This window comes from Girardinichthys multiradiatus, chromosome 11 (assembly GCF_021462225.1).
Source record: "Girardinichthys multiradiatus isolate DD_20200921_A chromosome 11, DD_fGirMul_XY1, whole genome shotgun sequence".
Classification (NCBI taxonomy): domain Eukaryota; kingdom Metazoa; phylum Chordata; class Actinopteri; order Cyprinodontiformes; family Goodeidae; genus Girardinichthys; species Girardinichthys multiradiatus.
In genome coordinates, this window is record NC_061804.1 from 18,610,244 (window position 1) to 18,637,961 (window position 27,718).

The 27,718-nt window shown below is 38.2% G+C and overlaps 1 protein-coding gene across 1 annotated transcript in view; it reads left to right on the forward strand.

Moving 5' to 3' along the window:
- LOC124876299 (transcription factor COE1-like) overlaps positions 1–27,718 on the forward strand; it is a 127,945-nt gene that overhangs the window by 18,025 nt on the left and 82,202 nt on the right. The window contains exon 6 of the mRNA XM_047378951.1: positions 2,072–2,140. Within this exon, the coding sequence (XP_047234907.1) occupies positions 2,072–2,140 (69 nt within the window). The remainder of the gene's footprint in view (positions 1–2,071; positions 2,141–27,718) is intronic.

Sequence of the window (27,718 nt, forward strand, 5' to 3'; positions counted from 1 at the left end):
TCATAATATGAGCTGCAACAACATTTAATTTCCCTTTGGGATTAATAAAGTATTTTTGAATTGAATTGAATTGAATGATCCTTGTGAGGTCATCAGCAATTACCTCTGCAGGAATTTAAAGTCACCCTTTTTACTGCATGTTGCCTGAGGTAGTTATAGAATAGAATAGAATAGAATAGAATAGAATAGAATAGAATAGAATAGAATAGAATACACTTGAACATAACAAAACATTTACAGACAGTTTTATACAGCTAAAATGTAGGCATTTTACTGTACACATATATGTTTTTTACGTTTGTCGTGAAACAATAAAAAATCAGCTAACCTTTTAATCCAAAGAGTTGTTTTTACATTCACTCTCACTAAATAAAAACTTGTCTGGGTGCAAAACCCATTCAGTCCTAAATCAAATAACTGTGTGAAATTAAGAAATCTTATTTTCTTAAATGTCTTATTTCAGATTTTAAAACAAAGAAAAGTAAAACTAAAAGCAAGCTGCAATTAACAGCATGAAAATGAAACCAGTCCATCACAATACTGACACACACAGAAAAATAATATAAAGAAACTTTCAACTGATTTAAAATCATAAGTTAATCTAGTTTGAATGTGTTTTGTCCAAAGCACACTGCAATACGTAAAATAATTGTTTCCCAGCAGGTATATGTAAATGGATTCTCCGAACTTTGATGCATTGCAGAAGTATCCCTTGAACTCTTACACAATTTGTGGTGTCACAACATGGTTGTTGTCTGAACCTCTGCTCTAGTCTCAAGTCTTTTGTAGCCTCTAACTGTTTTCTTACAGTATTGTCCTGTATTTATATCTATACATCTTCACATCCACTGTGACCAGCTTCTCTGTCCCTGCTAAAGAACAACATCCCACAACATGAGGCAGCCAACACTATGCTTCATTATGATGTTCAGTGTTAGTTTTAGTGGCTTTCTTCTTGCCACTCCAGAGAATTACATTTTTGCCCATTTATTTTCAAGGTTTGCCCTAAGAGTCTCGGTTGTGTTTATCTCTGGACTTTGCCGTTCAAACGCAAGAATATGCTTTGATCTAAACCATCCCACTGTAGCTCTGTCTGTGCGTTTAGGGTCATTGCCCTGATGGAAAGTGAACCTTCACTGCAGTCTCAAGTGTTTTGCACCCTCCATCTAGTTTTCTTCCAGGATTGCTCTGTATTCATCTCCATCTCCATGTGCCTAATAACGGACCATCTTCCCAGGGTCTACTGAAGTAAAACATCCCCACAGCATGATCCTGACACCACCTTGTTTGCTGACTTCAGAAATTTGTCTAGGTTTATTCTATCATCAGGACTGAGGATCACCCCTTGGTGGCTGGACAGAATACTTCCTTCCCACATCCATGATACTTTTTAACTCCTTCCTCATCGTCCACTTACATTATAACCTATTTAATGCTGCTGTGTAGCACATATGTATCCTTTACATGTAAATGCAGTACATTGTGCTACAGTTATTATACATTCTCCTCTACAATTGCATTATTGAACCACAAATTTATGTGGCAACATTCATTTTCAACCTAATTGTAATTTAAGGTAATTTTAAAAGAAATCAGTAGTATGAATACTTTTGCATGGAGCTGTACCTCATTGTCTTCTTCTCAAAACAGTCATCTGCAGTAAACCCCACATGGCTTTGACAAATATAAAGATATACCAAGTATTTCTGTGCACAGCTCTTCACTCCTTGTGTTCCCCAGCTGGCTAGTTCCTCTGAAATCTGGTATGTTTCTTTGAGGTGCCGCCGTGCGCTCACTTTCTGTGTCATAGGTGCCTATTTTTAAACTGCTCTCAGCGATGATCTCTATGACAGACTTTCGGCAAAACTTCTGTTGGCCTGTTTTCGGGCTGACTTGATCAAATGTGAATTTGGTAATAAGTTCTCTATCGCTGCTGTCAGAGTGCGTTATGTGCAAGAGCTCTCCAATTTAAACTTCTAATAGGAAACTTTCATTTAATGCAGTGAATATTCTGTGCGTCAAGCTCACTTTGCCCCGTGTCTTCTTCTTTAACTTTTGTCTCTTTTCTCAGTCGGTGCTGTGACAAGAAGAGCTGCGGAAATCGTAATGAGACGCCCTCAGACCCTGTTATCATCGACAGGTACTGACTTTCTCTTTGTCCTGTTCTTTGTCTTTCTCTCTCTCTAAAATCCACCCAACCACGCACACACACACACACACAGACCAGACACATAATGGCACAATGATCTGACTTGTTTGAATGGCAGCGTGGGACGGGATGTTTGTGTTTTTTAAACGATCGGCTGTCGCTACTGAAATAGATGCTCCTCAGACTGAATCAGCCCTTCTTATGTGAGGCGGAATTAAACATTTGAGACCCAAACTTTGCATTTAACATCAGAAATGATGAGCGCTGGTGTTAGCAACAACTTTAGAAAAGAACCCCACACACACTTTTTTTTTTAGTGTGATTCAGGAAAGGTGTGGATCTGCTGAGAGAGGACACAAATGCACATCAGCAGCTCTGTTGCTGCCTAATATCTGGAACATAGACACTAATGCTCACCTTCAAATGTAAGCGGATGTATTTTCTGGCTCTCTAATGCAAAATATAAAACTGTTTATGCATGTCTGTCAAAGAGGAGGAATGAAGTTATCCATCCCTCACCACCCACACCTCTTCCTATCACTCCTGCAGCAGCACAAAAAAAATGGGTCACAAGCAAAGAAAAAAGTGACAGAGAAAAGGTAAAATGAGATCCAACAATATTTTAATCTGAGTCTTTTCTTGTCTTGGTTGTTGTTTTAACCCTGTGTGAACACACAGAGAGAGGGAAAGGAGTGACATTTACTCATCATTGTCACTCTTCTCTGTGTTAGTTGAGACATAAAATGTGCAACATCTTGACTTCATATATGTTTTTCTGGAAAATGAGTGCATGTTTTGTGGCAGTGTGACCAGATGTAGATGAGTTTGGGAAAATACATTCCACTCTTTCAGTGTAGAAAATATACAAGTGACACCACTGACTGGATGTTATTGTATCCTAAGTTGATTCTTCAGCACTTCTTGAGTGCTTCAACTTGCACCTGTCAGTCAAACTGCTGAGTTAAGGTTCAGGTGGCTATAAGTCTCCTTCATTTCCATTTTTTTCAGTTTTTCATGGCTTTATTTCCATTGCAACATTATATTTAGGTGATCCCTTCAATGTTCCCTTCGAAACTCATTGTATTGTCAATCAGTGATGCAATCAGGCCTTACAATAGAAAGCAAGAAAATCTAGACACAAATTGCATCCTCATGAAGATATACAATTTTGGTTCTTTTTCAAGTTCTAGTTCTTGCTGTTATTAGAGAAGATTTACCAAGTTGTAAAATCAAAGTACAGCTGCTGTCAGTCTATTTCTTGTCTTTCTGGGTATGTCTGTGTATCTAAAATTACTTTTATGTGGCTTTAAACATGAAGAAATTAAGCTCACTTTGTGAAACAACAGGTTCTGTAACATATATAAACTGTATGTATCATTTGTGACATTATTACATATACTGCATGTTTATTGAACGGTGTAAATGTTACTACTGCAATACTGCACAGTAATCGTTTTGTTTTTTTTTGCTGTAAAATCACTGACTTATTTTTTTTTCTTTTTCCATATTTAATCATTGCTTCCTGCTCATTTTGTTCTGAAATTTCAATGCTCTATGAGGTCTCCATGTGCCCCCAAGTGGTCAAATAATTGGCTGAATTAATCAAGCATTCAGTTTGCCAAGGTGAGTGGATCGTCTTCAACGCAGACAGAGTGTTCGCATGGCGTAGCATGGCGTAGCATAAGCGGTATTATCAGGTTATTGCTGCTGGATTTGCGTAGCACTTACATTGTTAAATATGTAAGGCATTCCGTAAGTTAATTTTGACATGTGAAACTGCAAGTGCTTCTTCAAATTTGCAGCAATGACCTGATAAGAACATTACTGTATCTCATGCAACGCTATGCAGACACTCTGTGTGCACTGATGAAGATTTACTCCCCTCGTAATGCAAAATACTTGAAGTGGCTCCTACAGGAGGACAGTTCAATCTTTTATCTCATTAATTCAGCTATTTCACTCAAAAACTGTGTCAACCAATCGTTAAGAGAGATGCAAATATTAAACAATTCTAATATCCATCTCAATTTTATGGAGGATTAAATGATTTGGGGGTTCTCATACTAATGTGTGTATTGCATCTGTTTGTGTGTTTGTGCAGGACATTGTTCTGACTCTAAACCACAGCCATGTTTTTGTTTTACTACTGTCTGCCCTCTCAGATATCTCAGCTTACCTCCCATTATATACATGCCTAGTAGGTGTGTAAGTTAATGTCTAGATCTGTGTGTGTGCAGGTTGTGAAAGAATAACTGATACATTAGACACATGGATACATAACCCATTATGTGTCAGCTGACCTGGCTGAAAGCGAGAGGCAGTGAAGTGAATTCTGGGAGATGTCAGGGAACTTGGTCAGGAAAGAATGTCAAGGTTACTCTGAATACCGTGGGATACTTCCTGTCGAACCCCCCACTTGCAGCATCTTGGTGCAACATCTGGAACTCTGCTGTCTGACCTAAACATGTGGAAGGAAGGACAGAATAAAATCTTTAAGTGAGACACTGATTGTAAACTTACATCTACCTAGAATTAAATCTTTTCTAAGCTTGACTAGACAAATTAATATTTTCCTTCCATCTTTTAGAAAGTAGTAATAATGTTTCTTTTTTTCTAAAAACTATGCAAATGCACAAAAGTTACGGCAGCCAGTAAATGTGTGATGATATAGGTTGTGCAGTGTTAGGAGGAAACAAAACAATGTGAGAATAAATGTGAGAAAACAAAACAAACTGAAACACTGCACAAACCCTGCAGGCTAATTGCAAATCTGGAATATCAAAATTCAACCCAGTAAACAACAAAATATACTTTTTAGCTCAAATGTTGGACACAGTGACATGTTTCTTAAAGTAAACAAACCTGACACGTGTTACTGCTGACGTCAGGTAAACAGTGGCTCGTTAGCAGTGGGTAAGAACATTAACGTAAAACATAAACTAAGGTTTTGAGAGGAAGTGTCCATGCTTTTAAATTTGATCAGAAGAGTTGGAAAAACAGTACTGAGAAGATATTTTCTTATGTGCATCAGCTTCACTGACTTTTATCTGGATTGGGCCAAATCTTAACAAAATGACCTCCCAGGTCATATATACAAACAAACACTTTCAACTCAGTCATGGAGTGTGTGCATCACTGCTACAGGTCTCCAAGAAATTAGGGAGCTGAGAAAAAGGTGATTAATTAAGTAAATAAGTTGTTTTTTGATTACATTCTATTTTCTGTAATCAATTTATTGAAATGAATGACTCAAAGTGTAAAAGACCTGATTGAGAGTTTAAACCCACTGAAACAGTCAAAAAGAAGGGTTTATTTCCAGAATGCAGAGTGAGGATGATAGTAAAGAAAGTAACACATCTCCAAAGGTTGCTGTCAGAAAAGATAAATAAGGAGAAGCATCTTGTGCGTGCCAGGTCTTCACAACAACATTTTACCAACATTTCTAAGAGTATTAAACAAACATTTCTTAGAGGTGCCAGTAATTGTGGAGGATGCTGTAAATCTATACAATCAGTTCTTGTAAACCCAGTGGGAAGCAAATAAAAAGCTTTCAGTATGTTTTCATTGAAAGTGTGGCATTTTAGATCAGCATTACTGAACAGGAAATGCATATAATTAAAGCAAGGAAATAGAATACTTAACAGAATGTTTAACATTTAACTATAAAAGGGCTCCCTATGTTTATCAGGTGGCACCTTTAACTGTGGGGATGAACAGGTAGCAAAACTGGGAATAAATGACTGACTGGCAGCTCATTGCTCGTTGCCAGTAAGAATGTTTGAGTGACAAGTAGCCTAACTCCATGCATATATGTGTGTGTGAGTGTGAAAGAGTGTGTGTGGCCCAGCCAATCCCTGTTGTGGGGCTGCGAGTGTCTCACTGTGTCGCAGGGTTAATATAGGGTTAACAACATGCAACAATATCCTATCATACGCCTGCTTGACTCCTAAAGAGCCACATTCACTCCTTGCTCCTCTCTAAGTGTGTGTGTGGCTTCCTTTCAGCTGTTTTCTCACGTCTTTAACTGTCTCCTCCAACAGCATCCTCATCAGCTCTTGTGCCTTTCTTCTTCAACACATCTGTTTCCCTCTGCTGCATGTGTCATTTTCCCCTCTTCGAGCTTGGCCTTCCTCTAACTCATTCACAGCATCCCTCTCCTTCACACCTTTTCACGTTCTCCCTCTCTGACTGTGTTGGTCTCTCTGTGGCCCTCAGGGGGTTACCTACCTCACTGCTCAGCTCACTGCATGTTTAGACATCCACAATTGGCTTAATAGGCTCAGGCTGTGTGTCTGAGGGAGTGTGTATGTGTGTATTCTGGGGGGTTATAGTATCAGGCACTGTGTTCAGGCCTTAAGGACTTAAGGAAGGCAGTTTGTGGGTGTTTCTTATGTTTGCCAGTGTGTGTCGTCTTGCGTTGTAAATGGGCCCACATAAGCCTGAGGGTTTAAGGGGGTTCCCCATATGTGTGTATGTGTGTGTGTGTAATCTGCGGGGTTAAGAGGGGTCACAGCTTGACGTGGAGATGATGGGAAAGAGGAAGGGATGAAGAAATGGTAGAACGAGGAGGTGATGTTGATGAGGCAGCATTTACAGGGAAAGGGAAAAGAGGAGGCGAAGGAGGGGTAGGCTGTTAGAAGTAGACACAGGAGAGGAGAGGAGGAGGAGATCAAGATTTGTTTCAGGGGATAAGAGCCTCCATCTGGGGAGCCCTGTCAATCAAAGAGCAGGGGGAAGGAGAGGCGGGGGTGCTGTCAATCAACTGGAAGAGGAGGGTAAGAGGCGGGGGGGTGGGGGGTGGTTGAGAAGACAGAGGGAGCGAATGGGATCTTCTAAACGACCTCTTCATCTTTTCTCCTTTTGTCTTCCTCACTGCCTCTTTTCTGGCTTGTCCCAGTTACTAAAATATATCTTCCAGCCTGATACGTCACCACTACTGTTCACTCTACTGTCTCTGTCTGACACACACACACACACACACACACACACACACACACACACACACACACACACACACACACACACACACACACACGTCTAAAATAGAACGTGTAATAATTTTCCTCCTTTCTTGACCTGTTCTCATTGCTCCTTTTCCGTGGCCTCTTTTCTACCAGACCTTCCACCGTCCTAAATATAGATTTGTTTGAATGCTTAACATGACCGCTTGTCACTGATTTTTCAAGCCAAACGTATTACAAAAGCGAGGTTGAAAAGGATGGAACTCTGTTCAATCAATCATCTATGTGTTTTATTTGTAAAAAAAATGTATTTGAAAGTTATGCATTACTTTCTGGGTGGCTCAGGGATGCAGTGGTTAGCATCGTTGCCTTGCAGCAAGAAGGTTTTGGGTTCTAACTCCCTTAATCCTCTTTCTGCATGGTGTTGGCATGCTCTCCCTGTACATGCGTGGGTTCCTCCCGGCTCCCCCGACCTTCAAAAACAGGGTTGCTCGGTGATGAACTGGCAACCTGTCCAGGATGCCATCCAGGATATGCCTTTCCCCCATGGATGGATTGATCACTTTCATTCCCACATTATAATTGTCTAGGTCCATTATATAAAAACCCAATAAAATACATACAACTTTGTGGTTGTAACATTACAAAATGTTAAAAAGTACAAGGATTTTGTTGTGTTTTTCCAGATATTTTGTTCTCAGTTTCTTAATTTACAGAATTAAGTACACTGTTCTAATACCTAAAATAAATTAGACCAGAATTATGTTTGTTATCCATTACATGCTATGTTTCTGCAGTCCAAGGTGGTCATAAACATTGATCTCCTTCATTTATGGGACCTTTTTTCAACTAACCAATGGCAACAATATAAAAGCTTTGCATTTGCATTATTTGCAGCGGATAATACCCACTTACTTCCTTACTTACTTTATAATGTTTCAGGACCACATCCTGTGTTAAAGGTCAGTGTTTGCTTAGAGATGAGGCCCACTGGGAATTATTCATACCAGTGCCATAATGGCAGCGTTCATCTTGGTCACTGTTTAAGTGTGTTTATGTGTGTCTTTACGTGTGTGTCTGTGTGTGACCATTTGAGATGGAGAAGAAGGGAGAGAAAAGGATGTTTTATTCATTCCTCTCATTTAGTTTCTCCATGGGCACCTGTCCTAGCAGTTAGAGGCTCAACATTCAGTTCACTAGCTGATTTAGTCTAACTGTCTGTTTTAATGAACACACACATACATATTTACAGAGTCTTTTGAGGGTCAAAGCTGCAGAACTGTATCATTTTGTGTTTTTTCTTCCGTCTGTGGGTGTGTGTTCCTTTGATGGTGTTTTTTTTAATTTAGGTATACATTTATTCCCTTTTTTCCTTTTGAGATAGAGGATTTACATTTAATTTCCTAACTTTTTTATTCTCTCAGCAAATATGTAGAAGCCAAGGTTGTAAACTGAAAATATCCGACCATAGAAAAGTTTGCTATATGCACTTATTGTCACTCAGAGCTGAAAATAGCAAGCCTTTACATATTACATAGGTCTCTGTACAATTAGACAGGAAATATGATAAAAAAAAACATCCACAGAGGTTGTATGAAGAGGGTCCAAATAGATGTATGTGTACCCTGATACCGCCTCTCCCACACAAACAAAGACTTAGCCTTTTTCTGTTCTCCTTGTTTTACCCTCCTTCACCCCTTTCCTCCTCTCCTTCCTCCCTTTCCTGCTCCTGTGTGCTGCAATACACACCACAAAACACACAATCCTTAGGCAGGGATCATGTTACCCTAATGGCTACAAAACACTAACTGACCTCACATTTTCCCATGTCTCTGCTGAAGTTGTTGTGATGCCACCATTATTTTAGAGGGTGGCATGTTGTCCAAAGTTGCAATTGCCTTAAAGCACTGGATAAGAGGTCTGATGCACTCTTCTCCAAAATTGCTCAATGTAGAAGATTTTTCCATGTTTATGCAGGAAATCCAGCCATGCCTGCATCAGAATGTGAAATCTCTCTCTCTCTCTCTCTCTCTCTCTCTCTCTCTATATATATATATATATATATATATATATATATATATATATATATATATATATGTATATATATATATATATATATATATGTATATATATATATATATATATATATAACTTATTTTACTTTATTCAACAGTGAACAAACAACAGTCAATCAACAGTTTTGCAACTTCAAAGAGTAGCTAGTATAGAGCTGCCTAACTTTGATTATTTTCAATTCATTAAGGATAATCGGGTGTTGTCAATCTCTGGATAAGTTATGCACCAATAGAACCACCTGAAAATTGTCAGTGTTGTTATTTAGAAATCTTTCATTAAGAGTAGTCGAAAATACAAAATACAGAAATGAATCACTTTGGACTTGTTTTGATATATAGACAATCCGGTGTACGAGCTGTACCTGAATACACCTTAGAGGTTCAGCTGTTGGAATATCCCCTCAGAGGGAACCCTGAAGACATGTCTGCTGCTGTGCAGCTTTTAGGCTGCTACTACAGGCAGCAGGATTGGACCTTAGCTAATTTCTCCAGTAGCATTGGTGTTTTTTGTTCCACATGAAGTTGTTTCAGGTGAATAGTTAAGTGTTCAAAAATGCAAACAAACGTTAGTTTGTACCTTCTTTCTGTCTCTATCGCCAGTAAAGCCGAAAAGGAACCCTAATGTTCCTAAAATAACAGATTTTAGGGATAGCTGGGTGTCCACCCGGTTTGTTTTAGTGTTGCTTTTTAAAGTTGCACAACGGACCATAGCTCTATGCTTAAGTTCTGCACATAAACACTCTGCATGCATTCAGCATTAAAATAACGCTTTATCTGTTCGGTACATGTACAGTGCCTTGCGAAAGTATTCGGCCCCCTTGAACTCGTCAACCGCTTGCCACATTTCAGGCTTCAAACATAAAGATATAAAATTCAAATTTTTTGTGAAGAATCAACAACAAGTGGGACACAATCGTGAAGTGGAATGACATTTATTGGATGTGTCAAACTTTTTTAACAAATAAAAAACTGAAAAGTGGGGCGTGCAATATTATTCGGCCCCCTTGCGTTAATACTTTGTAGCGCCACCCTTTGCTACAATTACAGCTGCAAGTCTCTTGGGGTATGTCTCTATCAGTTTTGCACATCGAGAGACTGAAATTCTTGCCCATTCTTCCTTGCAAAACAGCTGGAGCTCAGTGAGGTTGGATGGAGAGCGTTCGTGAACAGCAGTCTTCAGCTCTTTCCATAGACCCTTGGATTCAGGTCTGGACTTTGACTTGGCCATTCCAACACCTGGATACGTTTATTTGTGAACCATTCCATTGTAGATTTGGCTTTATGTTTTGGATCATTGTCTTGTTGGAAGATAAATCTCCATCCCAGTCTCAGATCTCTTTCAGACTCCAACAGGTTTTCTTCCAGAATGGTCCTGTATTTGGCCCCATCCATCTTCCCATCAATTTTACCATCTTTCCTGTCCCTCCTGACGAAAAGCAGGCCCAAACCATGATGCTGCCACCACCATGTTTGACAGTGGGGATGGTGTGTTCAGGGTGATGAGCTGTGTTGCTTTTACGCCAAACATATTGTTTTGCATTGTGGCCAAACAGTTCGATTTTGGTTTCATCTGACCAGAGCACCTTCTTCCACATGTTTGGTGTGTCTCCCAGGTGGCTTGTGGCCAACTTTAAACGAGACTTTTTATGGATATCTTTGAGAAATGGTTTTCTTCTTGCCGCTCTTCCATAAAGGCCAGATTTGTTCAGTGTACAACTGATTGTTGTCCTATGGACAGACTCTCCCACCTCAGCTGTAGATCTCTGCAGTTCATCCAGAGTGATCATGGGCCTCTTGGCTGCATCTCTGATCAGTCTTCTCCTTGTTCGAGATGAGAGTTTAGAGGGACGGCCGGGTTTTGGTAGATTTGCAGTGGTCTGATACTCCTTCCATTTCAATATGATTGCTTGCACAGTGCTCCTTGTGATGTTTAAAGCTTGGGAAATATTTTTGTAACCAAATCCGGCTTGAAACTTATCCACAATAGTATCTCGGACCTGCCTGGTGTGTTCCTTGGTCTTCATGGTGCTCTCTGCGCTTTGAACAGAATCCTGAGACTATCACAGAGCAGGTGCATTTATACGGAGACTTGATTACACACAGGTGGATTCTATTTATCATCATCAGTCATTTGGGACAACATTGGATCATTCAGAGATCCTCACTGAACTTCTGGAGTGAGTTTGCTGCACTGAAAGTAAAGGGGCCGAATAATATTGCAAGCCCCACTTTTCAGTTTTTTATTTGTTAAAAAAGTTTGACACATCCAATAAATTTCATTCCACTTCACGATTGTGTCCCACTTGTTGTTGATTCTTCACAAAAAAATTTGAATTTTATATCTTTATGTTTGAAGCCTGAAATTTGGCAAGAGGTTGAAAAGTTCAAGGGGGCCAAATACTTTCGCAAGGCTCTGTATATGCTGAACTACAACACACAATAATTTTTCCTTAATCATAAAATAATGTTAAAAGCTTAGAGCATACACTTTGTTGCGTCAATGTCACATGGCTCTCGTGTTTCTTTATCTCTTCTTATGCAAAAACAACTCCTTTCAACCAACCAGAACAGTAATTCATTTCCACAACTTCATTTAAATAAAGATGGGAAGTATTTAGTAGACTGATGCGACAGCATCACCAAAAGGATCTAAGCATGCCTTCTTTAAGGCTATGATCACAATTGTTTAAAATATTTACCTTATTTATTGTTTAAAATTATAAGCAAGTTAATGTTTAAACAAGGACCACACAAAGACTCACATTAAAACAATCCTTCTCCATCTTCCTTACTTTCTCCCTTATTTAGATGGATATACAGAGAAACCCGATACACACTAAAAAAATCATACTTCTGAAATTCAGCTTGAACTGAAAATTGCTGAGGTGCTGGATGATGAAGGATGCTGCCATCAGTGAAATAAGACACAGTTGTTTAGTTTCTCATCAAATGTTAATGGCTTGCTGCTATGAAATATCATCCGGTTAATGCTATACAAAAATAAATATGGGATGGAAGGTAAATTTTTGAATATGACACAAAAAAATCAAACCTTAAGTAGAAAACTTTACAGGATGTTTTACAGTGTCCATTGAGTTTTATATAACTGAGCCTTTTGGTCACATTAGGGTCACAAATTTTTGTTTTATTGGGATTTTATGTGATAAACCCATACAATGTTGTACATAATTGTTAGAAGAAAGAGCAAATATGATTTGAGAAATGAGAAGTTTGGTACTTCTATATTCAGCTCCCTTTACTCAAAGACCCCTAAATAAAACCCAGTGCGACCAACTGCCACCAGATGTCCCTTAATTAGTAAACTTAGTTCACTTGTTCTTTTTTCACTTGTTCAGAGAAGCTACTAATTGGCCCTTTGTAACTCTGGAGGACTTGTAGAGATCCACAACTCAGCTGGGAGAATCTGCTGACAATACAAACCCTAACCCAAGGCCCAGAAGACTTACAGCTATAATTTCAGCAACAATTACACAAAACATTCATTCAGAAGGCCAAATACAAATGCATGCTACACTTCTGCATTATAATGCCCAACTTTGTGTTGGTCTGTTACATAAAATCATAAAAAAATACAATAACGTTTGTGGTTGTAATGTAGCAAAAGGTGAAAAAGTTAAGTTTTTGTACAAGATGACAGAGAAAAAGGTTGGAAATAAGGGACATGAGTTTTTTTTTTATTTGAAATAACTTTTAATGTAGTTAGGTAATCTAATATTGTGAGTGATTTTATTGATTTAACTTATTAATCAACAAACTACGGACAAACTAGGTCACAGAGTGAAAATGTAATCTGTTATTGGAGTGGCCCTAATACCTAGAAAAAAAGTATTTGGCATATGTATGTGTGCATTCAATTGATGCATAGATAACCCCCTGCTGAGCATTAGGGCTGGAGTCAAAGGCCTCCTGGAGCCAGCCCAGATATCTCTCCTACAATACTCTCTTTACTCGACAGCCATTAGAGCCTCATGCTTACACATACTTACACACACTACACTACTACAGTGCCTCATTCATGATAGGTGGTTGCCGATGATGTGTGTGTGAATATCTTAAGCGCTGTCATTAAAAGGCAAACAGATTTGGTCTACCTGGAAACACTCTGCACACACATGCACGTTAACAGACTCGCTAGCAAGAGCGTGAGATGGAATTTTCCCCTTACCGCAAAGTGAACTGGTGGTTGAGGTGTTTTGGGAGGCCAAGCAAGAGTGTGTTTATTTACTGTACGAAAGTTTGTGCAACTGTAGAGAGGAATTTGTTGCGGAGAGGAGAACGGTGAAGGGGAGAGGGGAGGGGAGCGGAGTAAAAATGTGCGAGCCATGCATCATTTCATTATTAATAGCCTTGTCGGAATAAAAATGCTAACCTTGTCTGTTCTAACGGACTGAGTCTGCAACCGCTACAATCTTCCCTGTGTGTGTGTGTGTGTGTGTGTGTGTGTGTGTGTGTGTGTGTGTGTGTGTGTGTGTGTGTGTGTGAGCATGGCGGGGGGGCATTAGTCCGCAGCAGGGTCTTGTTTCCCTTTGTTAGGCCTGCGCAGGGCGAGCTGGTGAAGTCATTGCAACCTACACAGGTAAAAATATCTGTGTGTGTGTGTGTGTGTGTGTGTTGTGGCAGTGTTTCCTGTGTGGAGCGCACCAGGAAGAGAGCGCCAGTGTCCCACAGAGAGGGGCATTGTTATCAACCTCCGAACACACAAATGCATCACCCCTCCCAGAGTGAGCAGCCTGATCTGCACACTGTCTGTGTCGCCACAGCAACCCGTAGCACACGCCCAAACAACAACAAACAACATGAAAAAATAGAAACAAATCAAAAGCCCTCACTGCTCACTTATGTAGTTCTTTGAAATAGTATTTGTCTCCCTATTGATTTTTGCTGGCTTTGCTTTTTTGTTGCACTTACATAATTCAAATCATGATATAAACAAAAATATCAGACAAAGGTAACCCGAGTAAGTACAAAATATTCTTTTGGATGATGATTTCATTTAGTATGGAAAAGCTACTTTATGTAAAAATATAATTGCACCCGTTGTTCAATAATGGACTAACAGGAAATACGCACATTTTCTGGAAAGCTGAGTTTAATTTTACCCACGTCTGGTTATTTCCTGTGGAATCAAGAATTTGCTTAGACACTGTCTAACAACATGAAGTAGACTAAAAAGTGGCATCATGAACCAATCTAAAGCTACTGAAACAGATGAGAAAATCCTTGACATCTTTCAGTCTGGAAAGGGTAACAAAGCCATTTTGAAGTCTTTAGGACTTTAGTTAACCACAGTGTAAACTCATATCCACAAATATAGAAAACGCAGAACACTGGGTAACCTTCCCAGAAGTGGTCTTAATTAACACCAAGACCTTTTTGGAAAATATTCTGGTGACTAATGGGACAAAATTGAACTTTTTGATGTTTTTGTTGTGCATCATGTTACATCAAACACAGCATTTGAAAACAAAAACCCAGAATACTGACAGCCAATCATGGTGGAGGTAGTGTGACTACCTGTGCTGCTCCAGGAACCTGGACAACCTGTAGTAATTGATAAACTCTAAAGGAAAACTCTGTCTGACCATCAGTTTGCGACCACAAGCTCAAGCACATTTGGGTTATGCAGGACATTGATCCGAGCACAATAGCAAGTGCATCTCTGAATGGCTAAAAACATTAAGTTTCTGGAGTGGCCTAATCAACATCTAGACTCAAATCCAATTGAGATGCTGCGTCACGGCCTTGAACAGCCCATTCAACAACCCTCCAATTGGGCTGAATTAAAACAATTTTGCAAAGAAGAATGGCTCAAAATTCCTTTACAGTGATTTAAAGGACTCATTGCCAGTTATCGGAAACATTTGTTCACAGTTGTTGCCACAAAGGGTGGTACAACCATTAATGGTTTCACATAGGGCCAGTTTGGTTTGGATAGCTTTAGTACCTGAACAAATTAAATCATTATTTGAAAATTTAATATTTTGACACCTTTAAGCATGACAAAGAAACAAATAAAGAAGAAATCTGTAAGGGGGCACATTTTCACACAACAGTGTGGCGTAACATTACACGTTTAATATATTCATGTAAGTAGAGTTCTGAAAGAAAATGATGGCCATTTGTATATATTTTTGTGATGAACTAAGCAACCAACACCAAGAGTTAGAGGCAGGAGAGCACGGTAGGATAGAACTGCGGAGGTGTAATCTGTCAGATAGGAAGCCAGCAGAGTCAGAGGTCACTGAGAACTAATCGATTAGTCGTCAGTTAGTACTGCACTCAAGAGGAGAGCGCAGCTGTGGCCAGCTTTCTTACAACATATATGTGTGTGTTTTAAGCTTAAGTGTTTATGGTTTTAAGCTCATGTGTGGTAGTTAGGAGCAGCCTGTGTGATTCTCCTCATGTAACACTGTGTGGGTGCATGTGTGTTTTCTCTGACGAAGGAGTTCAGCTGATTTTTTGGTCTGACCCCTTTCAGGTTCAATGCCCCCCCTCCTTTCCTCTCTTCTTGTATCTTTCTCCGAGCTGAGAAGGCTAGATAGAAACACTTGAACTTGGGTCACGCTGTGTAGGTGTTATGCAGCTCAAGTGTCAGACTTGCAGCAATCATCTGGGTGTCTGTTTAAAATAAAAGACAGTTTCAGTAAATCTGCATTTCTTGTCTCTGTGCCCCTTTCTTTAGAATAAACACATTTGGTCTTCTTTGTTATTTTTACACTCGCTTTTATAAGAAACTGGCCTGGAAGCCATATGGTGACAGCGACATGGTTCGATTGCTACTTGCATTTACAAAGAAGATGCACAGATAAGGAAAAAGCTAGTTTTTTTTTTGCCCTTAATGATGCTTTTGTGTGCATTTTGTGGTTTTAATTATCTAAAAAAACTGCCTTTTGTAAGAGAATAAAAGTTCTAACCTTAATAATTACTGATCTGTTTTAGTCCTTCAGTTACAGCTTTATTAAGGATGACATCCATGAGATATTTCTGGAACACAAGTTTAATTTCATTTTAACCACTGGCTAAAAATCTGCTACAAGCGACATTGAATCAATCAGTCAATTAAACCTCTGCTACAGCACTTTACAGGGTTAAAAACAGAACCTCCCAGTAAAACATATATTAATGGGCTGTTGTGACAACTGAGGAAGGAGTAAGGCTACAGCTATGCTATGAAAGTATAATTAGTTTCTTCTTAAGTCTATATGAGGAACTCAGTGTTTTATGTTAACAAATGACCAATAACACAAGACGCTTAGAAGTAACTTAGAATAACATAAAAGAGATAGAATCAGTTACTCTTATCATTACTGTTAGTCTTTTTATTAGTTGTAAACCCATCTGCAGGATGTTTTCTTACTGGTATATGCTTCACGGCTATATCCACACACATTTCTTCTTCTTTTCAGATACTTAGACTAGAGGATCTCTAATAATAAGAAAAACCAAGGATCTCCAATCTTTAGCTTTTGTCAAGCTTTAACCTGCTGATACCGATTTTAGCCAATTACAATTTCTATTTAATAGGTATAAAAGGATGTAAGAACAGAATACAAATCTTTTTCTAGCCTTACTGTCGTAAGCAGTTTTTAATGTTTATATTAGAAGAAACATCCTCACACCATGTGTGAGAGAGCTGTCACTGTAAAGCTGGCTTTCTGCTGGTGTTTTAAGACAAATTTAGCACAGTTAGCATTGACAAAACATCATTCTCTAAGCGTATTTCCTCGACATTGTGGACCCTTTTAATATTTTCAAAAGACTGACATAATTTCCAAGTTGTGCAGATTTTATAACATACAATTCCTGGTACCCCAGAAGGAATTGACAAAACAACTGTGCTGGAATATCTTCAGCCTTCCTGTTTTCTTCTGAAAGTCTTGTTCTCCTGCAAACTGGATGAACCGCAGGTGTGTCTTAACACATCATAGAAAATGTTGTTTCCTTTTAAGCAACTTCTTTGATATCTGTGTTTCCCCTGACTTCATTTTAAACTCCTCACTGATACTAAAAATAGCTAACTTTTAGTCTTCTTCGCTCAGTCACAGATTACACACCGAAGAGTGTTTTTTGTTATGGTGCGTTCACTAATCAGAAAAGGATCTAGCTAAAAATAGTTTGATTCCGGTCACAAAACAACTTCTTGTTGCAACCGATTTATAGTGGATTGTGCCAATACATTTAATTCCTTTTGCAATATTGAGAAAATAAAATACAAAGATTGTTAAACATTGAAAGAGTTCATTTACTGAACAATTCCCAACAAGAAACATCTTATCCAACATTTTATTAATTTTTTGGAAAATTATTGACGTGAACATATCCCCAAAACATTGTAACATTGCAAACAGCTAAATAGTTCTCGTTTTGCAGTATGTTCCGTGTCTCTGCATCCATACTGTATGAGTCTCCATCTCTAATATTTGTGTCTTTCCTTGTGCCTAATTACGAGACCCCCATATTAAGCGCATCTAATGGAGGGTGGCAGGTGAGACTGGGAGACATTTGTGTTTGGAAGGTGACCACCTCATTATAAGACTTCGTGTTATAATTATTTGTGGTATGTTGGGTCTGTTCATATGTGTGTGTGTCTCCCTATAGACAGCAGTTTTTGTTGTCTCCCTCTGGGGATTGGAGCTTGTGACCTTTCACCTTCCTAACTACACCCAAATCCAAGTGCTTGACATTCTTCAGACTGGAAACACATCTCACCTTCCCCCCACACTGAAACAGACTAATTTTCCTTTATGACTTGTGAGCGATTTTGAAGACATTGCAGGTAGTAACTGCAGCTGAAAGCCAGATTTATGCCCATCTCTGACAATATGCTCATTCTCTGTGTGTGTAGGGCGGCTGTTAAGCTGTAACAGATAGCCTGAGCGTGCTGCGTGGTGATGCTGTCATTACCGTTGTGCTTCCCCGCTGATGTGCCGCGGCTGATGTCACACGCTCAATTGGCCCCGCCGACAGCCGCCATCACTCAGGCTGTTTACTACACTTTTACTACAGTTATCACTCACTCGTTTGTCGCTGCCGACGCTGGAACCAAGCACTGAGATAAAACACACGCGCTTTCACAAACAAGCACACACAGTGCTTTCTGGGCGCTTTGTTTCGCCATCAACACACGGAAACACTCATTTAGGCAGGAGTGTGTGCTTTGAGGAGTTAGAGGAAAAGCTGGGGGGGAGGAGGAGGTGCCAAAGCAAAACAACTGCGGCATTGTTTTTAGATTTGGGATTACTTTTTCATGTTGTGTCGGTTTAGATGATGGATTGGGTTGGAAGTGTGTGGGTAGCTCTGAGTATTCTGTGAGCATGAATGTTCAGTTGAGATGTATGTACAATAAGAGCTGATCTCTTCTGTTTCTGATTTTTTTGTCTCACTTAAATGCTTTAGATTATCAAACAAATTTTGATCACGCAAAGATAACTCAAGTAAATGCAAAACCAACTTTTAAATGATGATTTAATTTATCAGGGTATTAAAGCTATTCAATTCAACCCTCCCCATCTCCTGATAAAGTAATTGCCCATAAACCCATTATTTGGTTGTGCCACCCTTTGTGGCGACAACTGCCATCAAGAGTCTTTTCCATGACTGTAGAGAAATTTTGGCCCACTCCTCTTTGCAGAATTGTTTAATTCAGCTCCATAAGGATACACATCCTGTTTAAGGTCACACCACAGCATCTCAATTGGATTTAGGTCCAGACTTTGACCAGCTGTCACTTTTTTCTCTCGAGTCCCAAATCCTGAGAAATGACCGTGCAAAGCTTTCCAAACCGTTAGATGCCAGTAATTTTGTTTGTTATTTGTTGTTTAAGTACTTTAGATATGGGCATGATCTATTTGCTTTTTGAGATATTTTAGCCTACTTAATCTTGTCAGACTTTTATCAGAGCTCTTTTTAATGGATTTCTTGATTCTACGGGTGTGGCAGGCACTGAAATTTAAGCAAACACAAAATAAAAAGGTTAATCAGCTTATTTAGTAATTTAACAAGACAGTCTGAATATACTTTGATTTGTATAACTGTTTAACAACTGCATTTTGTATTTACTCAGGCCATCTTTTTTTGCTGTTATAATTACTTTCATGATCTGAAACAAAAAGAGCTAAACCAAAATAAATCTGTAAGGTGTAAATAGTTTTTTTTACAGCAGTGCATAACTGTGTATTTGGGCACACACATGTTTGTTCTACTGGTGTATGAGTGCATGTGAATGTGGGTAATGTGTCTTATTTTCAGATGATTAACTAACTCGCCTACCTGAGACTGTTCCTTCTACCTTGGCCCGTGCTTGCCCATAAGGCTGAGCGTCAGCGGGGAACGCTTGATTTATGCTGCCTGAATATGTAACGAGAGGTTGTAAATTCACATATCCAGGCCTACATGCACCACCATTCTGTACTGCCATAATTTAGGCACCACCTTCATGTCTGAGATGCTAATTGGTTAAATTACCGGGTTAGCTCTGGAGATTTATGGCTGACTAACGAGAAGAGTGCAGGGGGAAGAATAACAGAAGAGGAAGGGTGGATTCAGGCTGAAAGGCAGGACAGTGTTGAAGATGTCCTGTCTTAGCAGCAGGAGAGGAGGAGTTAGATGGTATAGAGGTGGAGGGAAGTGACAGTTGTATGAGGGCTTTGTTTTACAGGCCAGTTCCTGAGCTTAAAACCTTTGTGGAATCTGTTATTATATTAACAAAGACGTGATAAAAGTGTCAGTATGCAGCTGTTTTGCAATCATTTTAAGTAAAATGTTTATGTCAAGTGGCATCTATGCTAAGTGGTGTTCATTTGTGAGCCAAAAGTTTCATCATTACGGCCACAACTGCAAACTTTTGTAACATTGTTTATGTGGTGGATGCATTATTTTGCAAGTTCAAAAATCATAAAAAAATGTCTCTGCATTTAATTTGGGAAGTGCCACAGCGCAATTTTTCACCTCCCATCAGACTACTCCACAAGCCCAGTTTCTCTTCCAATGCTTCATACAACTCTCTTCAGGCTCTTTCTGTCAGCTTTGCTTTTTCAATGCAGAGCCACCCTGTAAAACGATGTATTTTAAGCCAATTCATGTCTAAAATCTAATCACAAGGAGGTCCTTTTTACACTTCAGAAAAGCCATTTTAAGTTAAATCTTATTGCCAACTTGAATCTAAACATCAAAAAGAGTCATTTTAACCCCAAAACATAGGTCAAAATCAACTCTTCTCCTACAGTTTTATGCAGACTCTGTCAGGTAATCGTGAGCAAGATTGTAGGGTAGTGGTTGGACACTGGGTTTTTTCTTGAAAAAGTAGGAGAAAAACAATAACAGTTCTTATATTGATCTATACAATCTTCCAAGTTGGCCGATGAGCCACTTTTCCTCGTTCTTTTTGTGTTCTTTATCAATTCAGTTGAGTTTTATGCCATTAAATAACTGCCGCACTACTTATCAATTAACAAAAGGCTCTGTAAGCAGGGCAGACAGCAAAGATGGATTGAGTACTTGGTGACACATATCTTCTTAAGGAGCCTCATGTTTTCCAGCAGCAAACGTGTGTGTTTGTGTGTTTTTGACTATTTTTCTGAATCAACATGTAGCCTGTTTCTGCTGCACACAGACTCAAAAATATGTCCACTTGTGCCTACATCAAATCTTTCAATCTTACTTTATATTGCAATCAACATACATTTTGGCCTGTAAACAGCTTACAAGGTTTTATGATTGACATCTTAACTTTAGATTTTATTTGTTTTTTATGTTATATTTTTGTATGTTGGTTAATGTTTTTATTGTCACTTTGAGATTTACATGTAAAGTGCATTATACATAAAATCTATTATTATTATTAACACTATCGCCTATGTAGGAACAGATTCTACATCTATAGTACTGTATAAAGTGTTTACTATGAAAACATTGAATCTTGTGGGCTATCGTAAAACAAGACACAAAATACAGTATTCTTGTATTTTAAGTAGGTTAGATCATTGTAATGATGTCCGTACCAGTCTCAGCTCATCCAAAATGCTGCAGATGCTCCACAGTACAACAGTCCTCCCATCCCTTCACTGGGTCCCTGTTTGTATAGAGGCATATAGACCAGTTTACACTGGACTATATGGTGCTGATTGTCTTGTGTCATACATGTCTGAGTGAATGGTCAAGTATGATTTATGAAGACCCCGTGGGTCATCAGAATCTTGCTCACTGTGTGTTACCAGGACCAGAACTAAACAAGCAGTTCAACTTTTTAATTTCTCGCTCCTCAGTTCTAGAACCAACTGACTGAAAACCTGAGAAATGCAGAAATCATTGGCTCCTTTAAATGAGAACTAAAAACGGTACAGTTTACTGCAGCTTCGCCATAAAGAACAGAGATTATTTTATCAGTCTCATGCCATTTGTATCATGTCATGGTTATTTATCATTTAAATTTGCATTTTTACGTTTCTTTCACTCTATATTTCTTTTATACTGTAATTATTCACCAATTCCTTTAATTTTAACTATGATCATTAATTTTCTTAATAATAGGAATCATAATTGCCTGTTATTGTGATTCCACAAATGCCTTCTTAGATAAGTAAGGAAACCTATGGTTAACTTATTTTTTTATATAACATTTAAAATAAACTAGTCAGCATTTACTGATTAGAACCAGATCTTACATGGCCCTGTTGACCTAGTAACTCATGTTTATTTCGTTTTTTAAGATAATATTTTGTGTCTTTTAAGTTTTTGCTCTTTCACAGTTGGACCACAAATCACTCATACCCCTGGCAGATTTAGATTTAAATTATTTCCATTCAATAAAGTTTATTTTAGGAAATAAGGCCGTCATCTCTCCAAAGATAACAACACAATCTAATTAGTAAATCAATTTGAAAAAAGAGGACAGATAAGTCTTTATTTACATTTTATTCAAAAATGGCATGCCAAAAAATTGTTTATACCCTTCTGTATAATCAATTGAAAAACCCTTTTTTTAATTGCTGGGCTGTTTTTCTCATTATTTCCAACAGTATTTTGACAATTTATCTTTGGTGATGCCTTCCAGTCTCAAGTCTTTGAGACTGGAAGGCCTCCATGCCATCGCCCTAATCTTTAGCTCCCTCCACAGTATCTATATCAGATTTAATTCTGGACTCCATTGTTTCATGCGAATACAATCATTTTTACACAAACCTCATTTAATTTGTACTCTCTGGTCCTTTAAACTATCTGTAACTGCAAACTAAATAACAAAACACTTTTTACTAAATTTTTTTAATGGTAAGAAACAATTTCTTAGAAATATCTCTGCTTACCATTGAAACCTAAGGATTTCACATCAGCAACGTGGAGATGTGCTAAATTGAAGTTGAAGATGCAAATAGTTGTCAGACATAAAACTGATCATCTTCTTTGGCTTGTTTGTTGTGGATGGAAGCACACAAGAAACATAAACTTGTGTAACAATATATACACATATCTTATCACTCCCGTTCTCTGTGCTATGCCTCTACTTTTCTCTGCACCATGTGTCTAAACACAATGCCGGCTCATAATTAGTCAACCTTGTGAAGAGTCCCTGCATTGATGAAGGGAGGCTGAGGTGTTTTCTCCATCAGCCATGCATGATGCTGTTACGCAACATTCTCCTGGGTTCTCAGGAGATGCAGCCAGAGAGTTTTGGCTTTGGGTGCTTTTTTGCTTTTGAAATTTGTTTGTTTCACTCAGTGAACAGGTAGCAACAAATAAAGGCAGACTGACAGGCTTGAGGTTGGTTCTTACCTTTTAAAACATATATGTGCTTTGAATGTTTTTTAAAAAAACGTAGAAAGCTACCTGTTATATGTGGGCTAATGACTACATCCTATTACTTAAAATTGTTGCTCCCTGGTGCAACAGTTTTAATGTAACTGTGAATTATGGCTACGCCAAAATCTGCTAAAAAAGTACATTGATACTTGCGTTGTATAAGGTTACATTGAACATTATAATTTCACAAAGTCTAGGTGACCTCAACTTTGCACAGAATATGTGATAATGACTCTCTTTTCTCATGTCATACCATGATCCTAATATATTTTTATTTTTTGTGGCCTTTTTTTATTAGAAAAAAATTGCTGATTCTTTTTAAAGGGCAACTTTTCGAAATCCTCATAAATGGGTGGTAGTTTTGTATCTACTATGTATCTACTAACTGAATTTGTGGTTTCAAGAACCTTTTCAGAAACTGGTTTGGGATTTTGATCCGGTATATTGTTACTGCAGGAACCTCGGATGCAATTATTATGGAACCAAATCGTTACCATATTTCAAATGAAAAAGCATTTTCAGAAATGCTTTTTCATTTTAAGAATGTGGCTGCATTGTTTGACTCATAAATGAAATTAGTTATCAATAATCCTATTTGCATTTTAATTTTCTTCTTCAAGACTGCTCATTCTTTCACTTAATTAAAATGAAAAAGAAAAAGACATTTGAGATTTATTTTTCAAAATGTACCCCAGCAAATAGATACCAAAATTCAATTTGAAATGTAAAATTTGAAAATGAAAAAGCATTTCCAGAAATGCTTTTTCATTTTAAGAATGTGGCTGCATTATTTGTCCCATAAATAAAATTAGTAATCAATCATCCTATTTGCATTTTCTTCTTCACGACTGCACATTTTATGCCATAATCAAAAAGAAAACAAAGCAGACATTTTTCGTTTTCGTGGTCTGCCCGCAAAGTACTGTCCAGAACTCGAAAACGAAAAAGCATTCCGAGCCATAACATAAGGTGATTGTATTTACTTGACATGCAAAATAAATAGCACTATGTGTATGTGTGACGTGTTGAAAGGATGACGAAGATTTATTGCACAAACAGCCGGTTTATTATAGAGCACGAGCGGCTATTCTGAATTGTCACTCACAGAAAATTATAAATAAATGCTTAAAAACACGCTGGATGTCCCAGGCCATAAGGCTGCCACCGGAACTACCAGTTCTGCCTGTCACTGCCACAAATTGAGCTCGACCCTGCTGCAATTCAACCAGTTTCTCGGCACGTTTGCAATGTAATGCTTTTTCGTTTTCGAGTTCTGGCCAGTACTTTGCGGGCAGACCACGAAAACAAAAAAGCAATGTCTGCTTTGTTTTCTTTTTGATTATGGCATAAAATGTGCAGTCGTGAAGAAGAAAATGCAAATAGGTTGATTGATTACTAATTTTATTTATGGGTCAAATAATGCAGCCACATTCTTAAAATGAAAAGCATTTCTGGAAATGCTTTTTCATTTGAAATATGGTAACGATTTCCTTCCATAAATTATGGGCCTTTGCTTCACCTTTATGAAGTCAAAATTCTTTTATGGAACATTCACACTGTCAGGATGTTGGAATTTAAATGAAGAATTGACAGTTTGAGAAAGATAAATAAGGAAAAGTAGAGTTTAGCTTGATAAATCTGAACAAGAACAGCATTTTTTATATGATTCCTATCAATGGTTTGTGAAAAGATCTCATAGACAGTAAAGATCCCTGAAAATAAAAAGCTTGAGGCTCAGGTGACAATATTGGGCAAACTGAAAAAGACTGGGTGGTGGTCCTTGCTCTTTGTGTGTGTGTTTGTTTTTCCATATATTTGGGATTCTGTTTGTGTGCGTTTGCATGTGGTAACACCCTGGGCAGCTAATGAAACAGATGAGATTTCCATCCGAACAGGAAGTAGATCATTGCCACTTCCTGCACAAAAACATTCAGCCCACAAATACTTATTCATCACACACACACACACACGTACACACACACACACACACACACACACACACACACACACACACACACACACACACACACACAGCTGCTGCAGAGCCTAAGAGCCTGACGACGTATTTTGCACACTGATTTACTGTATAACATTCACAGCTTTCATGTCTGTGTATGTGTAAATGCATCATGACATTTCCTCTTCCAGAAACTCAGACAATAGGAGGTGAGTTCATAGTGGTGTTTCTAGCTGTTCACTGTCTGGCCTTTTCCCCCTTCATCCCCCCTGCTTTTATATCTTACTGCTCTATACTCCTTCGTTCTGTGCAGAGAAATTGAAGCATAATGCATTCTGTTGCCTTCTTCTAAACATGCATTTCTGCAAACAAAAGTATTGTAAATTTAAAGCAAAGATGTAATTTTTTAGTTTAAAGATACAAAATAAAATCTTAATCAGCATTTTAGAAGTGTTTAAAAGTTAACAGACAACTGCAGTTGCGACAGACAGGGTCTCACGCAGGCGGGAAGACAGGGTGTGTGAGATATTGTTGTTACTTTTTATAATTAGTTCGGGAAGCTTCGACAATTGTCTGTCAGTAAGAAGAGGCGGTATCAATCTCTGCCTGACAATAGCAGGAAAGACACACACACACACACACACACACTTCATTCCTCCCTTGTGTATGTGTGTGCGAATGAGTGTTGAACCAGAATACCATAAAGAGCAGCATATTCTTGGGAGTATCTAATGTGCACCTACATTTAAAGAAACTCATTGTGCCAAAAATACAGTTGCTAGATTAATTTATTCATATATTCTGTGTTCAGCAAAACAGACAGGTCTGAAATTTGTCTGCCATCAAACCAACATTTTAAGATGCTCACAGAGAAGCCATACTGCACTTCTGCAAACAGTGATAAAAAAAACAACAATGTAGCATAATAACAAAATTCCCTTAGTAAGTTCATTTAAATTATGTATGATGTTCTGGAGGTAAACTAAAATCATTCTTAGACAGTTTCATTCTGAACGTATTGTGGAGTCACAAAAAGCATGATTTTCCACCATGGTTCCACACACCTTTCTATAACAACACAGTTTGTTTTCAACAATCACTGTCCCTCAAAACGTAACCATAACTAAAGTCAAAAAGTCTGTGCATGTTTTAACACGTTTTAGTGTGTTGTTGTTTCCTATGTGTGTTGTGTTTCTCAAATTAGAAAAATCCATCTCTTAGACAATACCTTTTGAAAGAGGCATGGGCTTGTTACCAGGGTATACCAATGTTTTAAATAGTTTTCCTCAGCTCTTTTAAGCACAGAGAAGCAAACAGCAGTAGGAATAATTCATGAATTTCTGTTTCAAATTAAAGTGAATACATAATTTTATACATTTCTGTTTAAAATCTTAGTACAAGTACAGTGATACAGTGAAACTGTGCCATTTTATCTCAAGGGTATACTGTGAGAATCACCATGCCTACATTATGATGCTATTAAACAAAGCATCTTTTGGCCAGTTATACCTTGATAATAATAGTGTGGCAAAGATGATTCATAACTTTTCTTAAATGTCAGTTATCTGCTATCTGCACAAAAGATGTGCACTGTTAGGCATCTAAATTATAAAAAATTACCACCCTTACTGTGTTATATTGCACTCTCTAGCTACTCCAACATTAACTGAGAGCAACAATGGCAAGGACCAAATATATGCTGTTTCCAATCACAATTTGTTCCCTAAAATTGCAATGTAAACCTGATTATGGTATCTTGATATCTAGTTGACAAAAAGGTCCTCGGTTCAACTCCCTGCCGGGGGTCTTTCTGCATGGAGTTTGCATGTTCTTCTTGTGCATGTGTGGGTTCTCTCCAGGTACTCCAGCTTCCTCCCACAGTCCAAAAACACAACTTTTAGGTTAATTGGTCTGTTTACATTGTCCCTAGGTGTAAATTGGTGTGTGCATGGTTTTTGGTCCTGTGTCTGTGTTGCCCTGCGATGGATTGGCAACCTGTCCCGGGTGTACCCACCTCTCACCTGTAGACTGATGGAGGTAGGCACCAGCCCCCCTGCAACCCTGCACGGAAGAAGTGGGTATAGAAAAATGGATGGATGGAGATCTAGTTGATGATAAAAGATTACTTCGTCTTATCATTTAATCATCATTGAAAAGTTGTTTTTTTTTTTTTTTAATATAGTGGGTCTGAGGTGGGTCAGTGGGTCTGAACCCTCTGGGTCAGGATTTATTAGATTTTAATGGCATAATATACCTGGAAGTCTTTGTTGTATGCATTTTCAGAAGCTGCTTTTTTAACAAATTTTAATTAGTGGCATAGCTAATACCGTTGTAAAAAAACACATGACAAAGCCTTGAAATAATATTTTATTGCAGGAGCAAAATTTCCTGTTTCTCTGAAATAAGGATGTTAGTTAAATGTCTCTTCAAAATAGGAAAGACAAGAAAAAATGCAATTCAATTTAGACAGATGCTAGTTAACTTTCATAAGTTAGGCAAAGGCTACAAGAAAATAGCTATGCCTAAGCTAACCCATATCTAATGTCAGGGAAATGATTCAGAAGTTTATAGCAACTTGATTTGTGACCAGCAAGGCTCACTGTTTTACAACTTCAGATAAAAGTCTTATTAACAAGAGTTTTAAGGCTTTAGTAAATATCTATACAACTAATAATCATGGAAGGCGCTAGTTATGACATGAAAACTCAAGTCCAAATGTGCTTAATGCAGAAAAGCGCCTGCATATTCTTTGCCTTTATGT